Here is a 7,001-nt window from a genome sequence, read left to right as displayed (position 1 = left end):
TACTCTACATAGAAATTCTGGTGCAGGCAGTCATCATATTTCTCCTCTATGGGCAAGTTCTGGCCAAATGCCTCCACATCACCTGAAGACTTCTGCAGTTATCATCCTAATACCATGTAGCTGTCCATCTATTGTTAAACAGATGCATCCTCTTCCTTCACTCCATTCACTGGTCTCTTTGTACATCTTCCCTTGTGGCTCAGATTGTAAAGAATCTGCCTGCAATACAGGAGACCTGGGTTCTATCCCTGGGTCAGGAAAATCCCCTGGAGGAGGAAATGGCAACCCACTCCAGTATTCTTGCCTAAAGAATTCCAGGGATGGGCTATACAGTCCATGGGTCTTAAAGAACTGGACACAACTGAGGGAGTAACACTTTCACTTTGTATGTCTTAACACCCCCCAGTTTCTAAATAGCAGTTTTCACATTTCCCCCTGCCTCCCGCTAAATCCATAGAATTTTTTCATCAAAGAAAGCTTCAGTAAAATAGTTGAGGCTGGTCTGGGTAAAACAGCGGGAAATAAAATCAGAGAGGTAGCCAGGAACACATCTTGTGTGTTAGGGTGTTTAAGTATTACCATGAAAGCTATGGGGAGCAAGGATTTCCAGGGAGGAAAGACACATCAGACATGTGCATTTTGAAGGATTCCTCTGGCAGATGTGAGGTGGGTAACTTAGAGGGTCCAGATGAAATCAGAAAAACTAGGAGACTGTAAGGAAGGTAGGCAATATTAAGGAATCAGAATCATCAGAACTTGTTATCTGTGTATGAAGACAGTGAAAATTGTAGAGTATGTCTCCCAGGTTTCAGGCTTGGCCAATTATTGACGCTCAGTTGTGTCCAACTCTTAGTGACTCCATGAACTGTAGCCTACCAGGTTCCTCTGTCCATGGGATTTTCCAGGCAAGAATATTGAAGCGGGTTGCCATTTCCTTCTCCAGGGGAATCTTCCCAACCCAGGGATCGAAACCAGGTCTCCTGCATTGCAGACAGACTCCTTACTGGCTGAGCCAGGAGGGAAGTATGATGCAGAGATCAGGGGTTGCCAATACGGAAATGGGGAAGATAGGCAGAGGAGTAGGTTTAGGGAGAAAGATACTGAGTTGTTTTAGACATACTGAGTTTGAGGAAGATGTTCCGTAACCAGCCATTTAGGTAAATGGATGGAGAAATCAGCAGGATCTGGTGTAGAGACCCTGCATGTATCCAGATCTGTTATTTGCTGTCCATTCTCAGCAACTGGTTAACTGCTCAAAGTTCCTATTAAGTAAAGCCTTTTCAACTAAACTGCCTATAAAGTCTTGCTTTCTGCAAATGTAGGTTGTCTGCCACACTTATTACTTCAGTAATTGTTTCCCTCCTCTTTTTCCAAAGTGCTCTTTGCATATCTGAGTTTAGAACCTTATTCAGGGTTGTTTGCAGGGAATGATGTGAAGAGTAAAAAAAAAGCTTGCTGCTGCTACTGCTAAGTTGCTTCAGTCGTGTCCGACTCAGCAGCCCACCAGGCTCCCCTGTCCCTGGGATTCTCCAGGCAAGAACACTGGAGTGGGTTGCCATTTCCTTCTCTAATGCATGAAAGTGAAAAGTGAAGTCGCTCAGTTGTGTCCGACTCTTAGCGACCCCATGGACTGCAGCCTACCAGGCTCCTCCGCCCATGGGATTTTCCAAGCAAGAGTACTGGAGTGGGTTGCCATTGCCTTCTCCGAGGTCCTATTTGCAATATGAAATAGACACAGCCACAATCTCAATTTGCAACATCCTTAATCTCATGCCCCTTAAAATACATTTTTAGGTGGGAATAGTTATAATAAGCTGTTCCAATCATGTTAGTATTCATAAGGACATACTTTAACTTCCTCTGTGCGTAGACCCAGAAGGGAACATTTCTAGTGCGACGGGATATTGCATAAAGTAGTTGATGCCTTCGGAGAAGGCAAAAATGGCACCCCACTCCAGTACTTTTGCCTAGAAAATCCCATAGACGGAGGAGCCTGGTAGGCCGCAGTCCAGGGGGTCGCTAGGAGTCAGACACGACTGAGTGACTTCACTTTCACTTTTCACTTTCCTGCATTGGAGAAGGAAATGGCAACCCACTCCAGTGTTCTTGCCTGGAGAATCCCAGGGACGGGGGAGCCTGGTGGGCTTCCGCCTATGGGGTCACACAGAGTCGGACACGACTGAAGTGACTTAGCAGCAGCAGCAGCAGTTGATGCCTTGAAAATGAATCATTTCATAAAGTGGTGCTGTAAATATTTTTGTTTTGTGCATTTGGCAGAAAGAGTAACTTCAATTTAGAATCTGAGCTCAAAAGATTTAAAGACTCTAGCTATGAAGTAGGAATCAATAGAAACTCATGGGTGCAATCTCCAGAAGGTAAAATAGACTGGGTTGATGTGTGTGGCAAGAAAAGAGGTGCTATGTATGAGAAACTAGATATACTAATACTATGCCTTGTTTAGAAGGTTAAATTGTGCTGCACATTGTTTTCTATTTTAATGCAATAGTTTTAAAATCTGGGTTGAATGTCTTTGCAGGTCCACTGGGAGGGAAGTTGCTAGGTAGTTGGGACTTCAGGCCCAATACCACTATTTCAGGCAGAACAACCTAATCTGTTTTACATAAGCTTTCACTGAAGAAAGGATTCTATGGCTTTTTTTTCTTCTTCTTCTTTAAGGGTGACAGTTCCTATTTTTTGCAACAGAAGTTGTAAGATGTTAAGAAGAGATCAGTAGAGTTCAGAGTGAAGGAAGAAAAACAGCTGTTTAAGAATAGATGGTCATCTAGGTAGTATTAGGATGGTAACTGCAGAAAGCTTCAGGCGACCTGGAGATGCACAGTGGCCAAACCTCACAGTGCGTGTGTGCATGCTACATTGCTTCGGTCGTGTCCAACTCTTTGCCATCCTATGGATGACAGCTGCCAGGTTCCTCTATCCATGGGATTCTCCAGGCAAGAATACTGGACTGGTTCCTTGCCCTCTTCCAGGCGATCTTCCTGACCCAAGGATCATCTATGTCTCCTGCATTGGCAGGTGGGTTCTTTGCCACTAGCGCCACCAGGGAAGCCCAAACCTCAGGGAACTTTCAGGCAAATCCTCACCAAGAAGAAAATAACCGCGATGGACTGGTCGCACATGAACTTTGGGGCCCTACTTGATTGGAAGGAGGAGTTTAAAACTGCTTCTATTGAAGATGAAGGAAAACATACTATCCAAATCAAATAATTGGAGGAAGGGGGTGTGACTGAGACGAAAGAGGGCTAAGTCCTTCAGGCCTTCTCTTGGAACCAAAATGAGTGCACATGTGCAGATTTATGGAGACAATCATAAAGGGATTATGCAAGTCATATGACAAAAAGAGGTTGACAGCTGTGATGTCAGAGGCAATGAAATGCATGATGTTTCCTAAATGGGCCACGATTTTTCTGCCAATATTTTTTTCTCCATCGGAAACAATTTTCTTCCTTTTTCAATTAGCTAATCTCTACCTCTTCTTCCGTAACTCACTTCACGCATCCTCTGGAAGGAGAAGCCCAATAAAATTAGAATAGATGGCCCTTCCTTTAAAAAAAAAAAAAAATCTTAAAATTTCTATTAACTCATAGCCGATTAACAAACAATGTGATCGTTTCAAGAGAACAGCGAAGGCATTCAGTAGAGGCCCTTCCTTGGGCTACAAACAGGATATTAATTCCCACCCATTTAAATACTAATTTACTTTTGTTCTCCCTCATTTTAGCTTCTTAAAGACAATGCACAACATCTAAATCTTCATTTCGAAAGTTTAACACAGTAAGAACCTAATAAATGTCTGTTGAATTAATAAATCCACAAGACTTACAATAAGATCCCTTCAAAGTTAATTCTGGTGGAATTCTTTTTGTAATTCTCCTGATTCAGATATGTGTTTTAAAGAGGGAATAAAACACGCCCGTGATTAGGGAAGACAAGACAGAGGAAAGATGCAATATTTTGAGTTTGTGTGTGTGCGTGAAGAAAGTGAAGCAAAAGGGGATGAACTGTGTTTCGAGTAAGACATTAAGGGACTTGATTAAGATGTCTCATCTAAAGTGACACATGTTAGCCACAACCAATATACAGGAATGCATGGGTTGGGGACAGGAGAGAAACGACACAAACAGACCCAAATTTTGGGACAGTGAAACAACGACCTTTATGTTGACTGGTAAAGCCTAGCGTCTTGAACGAAAGCTCTTCCGGAAAAATAGTCCAAGAACACCCAAGAAAATTATCATAAGACAACAGCGAATGCTAAGTTTTTCAGCAGGTTTTCAAAATTGCCTTCTGCCTTCTCCTGCTCTATAGTTTTGGGGAAATTAAACTTACCCTTGTTCAAATCAAAAAAACATCTTAAAACACGTAAAACAAAACAACACCACCCTGCTTAAAATGCAAAGATGAGTCTTGGGCTGTGGGCTGCGGTGAGTCCCTTCCTGGGACGCTGCGGTGAACCCGACTCTCCAGTCTCCAGGTGGGTTCGATGGCACCGACGGCGCCGTGGGCGAGCAGAAGCTCCCAGCCGCGGCGAGTTTCAGGAGCAAATTGCAAGTGGACTCCTGCCGCTGCTTGGAAGGGACTGCGTTCCGAGGCGCGGCGGAAGAGGTCGGAAGAGGCTGGCGTGACGAGACCCTAGCGCCGGCAGCCCCCTGCTCAACCTGGCCCGCAACCCGGAAGCAGAGGCGAGCCGCGCGGCGTGGCGGGGTTGCGGTTCCGGGTCGAGTCTCGCTGCAGCCCGCGCTCCGCTCACTGCCGCAGCGCCCCGCCCCCGCACTCCGGACCTGGGCAGGCGGTGGCCGCCCGGCAGCTCCCGGGGCCACATGGCTGAGGGGGACGCAGGCAGCGACCAGAGGCAGGTGAGGCCCCGGCGGGGCGCCGACCTCCAGGCTCGGCTCGGCCTCGTCTCGCCGCCCCGGGCCTCCTCGGCCGAGGGGGCTTCTGCCCGGGGCCACCCCCGGTTTCGCCCGCACCGCCAGGGGCTGAGGCTGCGCCATTCGCTCAGCCGCGTCCCATTTTCCCGGCGCCTGAGCTCAGGCCATCTCTCGCGCTGGCGGCTCCCGGGCGTCGGCGAGCTGGGCCTGCCTTGGACGGTGCCATCGTCAACCATCAGCACGCGACTCAGCAGCGCCGGGCTGGAGGCAGAAACCAGGGTTCTGCTTCCCAGCCTGTCTCTGCCGGGTGACCTTGGAGTGTCCACTTAAGACCCCAGTTTCTGCGTTTGCAAAAGGGGCAATTACAACACGGACCCTGGAGTCCCCTGAGGACCCGTGGATCTAATGCTCTTGGGCTTGAGCTTACCCCCAGCGTGTGGCTCACGTGGGCGTTATTGAAGCTTTTCCTAATGGGCCCTAAGGACAAAATGAGATCATACAATGTTGGAAGTGTACGTTGCTCCTCATTTTTACTTTTAGATCCCGTTTTATTCTTAACCTGAAACCAAAAGTAATTTCTGAAACGTTTCGAGGATTTGATTACCAAAAACCCCAACAATCACCCAGCCTGGTGGCCAAATTCAAAACAAAACGAAGCAGGAGATAGGCAGTAGTAATATAAGGGCAAACATGATGGGTAGCAGTGGTCCAGGGGTTGGGGGGGGGGGGCGGGTGGGAGGGGTTACCTGTTAAAAAGAGAAGGCGGAGCAGAGAAGATACGTTTATCCTTTCACTTGTGAATATCATACAGAGTATAGGAGTGCATATATATTTTGGCTCAGTAAGGTTGGGCCCGTCATTGCTATGGAGTCTGGTACCCAGGGAGTAGGACATTTTGACCCACTGCTGAGAACGTTTGGTGTCGTTCCTTTAGGGCTCCTTCACCCAAAATGGTTACGTTAAATGCAAATACCTTATAATAAGGAAGACTCAGAGTTTTTAGGGTAGTCAAAAAATTTTTGGCTTTTTCCCCTCATCAACCTGTTTCAGAATGAGGAAATTGAAGCAATGGCTGCTATATATGGCGAGGAATGGTGTGTCATTGATGACTGCGCCAAAATATTTTGTATTCGAATTAGCGACGATATAGATGACCCCAAGTGGACACTTTGCTTACAGGTATTTTTCTTCATCTACAGCCGTTTTCCAGTTACAGTATTGACTTTGTATTATTGACTACTGTTGTATTTCTCTAATTTTTCTTGTGTGAATTGTTCTGATCTGTCATTTCGTTGCTGACTTTTGTTAACGATTGATGATCTAAATGTATGGGTAGTTAGATCACTCTCCAGTAATGCTTTCATTGATAATATCGGTCTTTCCTATGCCAGTTATTGAAGTGTTCTTCATGTACCTTTGGCAGACTTGAGTTTCACTTCCTTTCATTATCTTCTCCATTTAATAGAGGAGGGTATAAACCTGGGAAATGGCTAGCATTTTCTGAGAAAGAATAGATTAGTAATTTAGATGGTTCATAGAGTAGATAACTCATTTCTTTGTTAACTGGGAATCAGTTGTGGTTAGGATACATACAGGAAACGATCAGTTACAGCTTTGTGTTTAATGCTTATTCTTTGGTGACTGCACTTCCAACATAAAAGATGCCGAATTGAGTTTTTATCAGTATTCATTTTTATAGTAATACTGATTTCAAAAGAAACATGCATGGTTTTCTAGTAACTGTTAGCTATTTAATAGTATTTGGTAGGATTTTTTTTTTTAATTTCTTAAAAATATCTGGAACATGTTATAATGCCACCCTCGTCATCCGGGGTTGGGGTATAACGACTCTATTTCAGTTTCCCTTTGTCTTTGTCCACCCCACTTTTTCTAAATTTAATTGCTTTTATACTTTCTCAGCAAATAATCTCCTTTAAAAGTTGGCATCATCTTAACAACATATTTATCCTAGAGAAGGGAATGGCAACCCACTCCAGTATTCTTGCCTGGAGAATTCCATGGACAGAGGAGCCTGGTGAGCTACAGTTAATGGGGTTGCAAAGAGTCGGACACAACTGAGCAACTAACTCTAACAACATATTTAAGGTGGAA

At 45.2% G+C, this 7,001-nt stretch overlaps 1 protein-coding gene across 4 annotated transcripts in view; it reads left to right on the top strand.

Annotated features, from left to right (window-relative positions):
* The first annotated feature begins 4,717 nt into the window (after positions 1 to 4,717).
* IMPACT (impact RWD domain protein) overlaps positions 4,718 to 7,001 on the top strand; it is a 31,760-nt gene continuing 29,476 nt past the window's right edge. Inside the window, exons 1-2 of one of the 4 annotated variants that reach the window (XM_070361573.1) lie at positions 4,718 to 4,874; positions 5,940 to 6,068. In XM_070361573.1, coding sequence (XP_070217674.1) covers positions 4,839 to 4,874; positions 5,940 to 6,068 — 165 coding nt within the window. In that variant the 5' untranslated portion in view covers positions 4,718 to 4,838. Of the gene's footprint in view, positions 4,875 to 4,904; positions 5,402 to 5,939; positions 6,069 to 7,001 lie in introns of those variants that run through there. The other 3 variants (XM_070361574.1, XM_070361572.1, XM_070361575.1) reach the window with 3 other exon arrangements.

This window comes from Bos mutus, chromosome 24, assembly GCF_027580195.1.
Source record: "Bos mutus isolate GX-2022 chromosome 24, NWIPB_WYAK_1.1, whole genome shotgun sequence".
NCBI lineage: Eukaryota > Metazoa > Chordata > Mammalia > Artiodactyla > Bovidae > Bos > Bos mutus.
The sequence above is the reverse complement of the archived record's forward strand: the minus strand, read 5'-3'. Positions and strand labels throughout refer to the sequence as shown.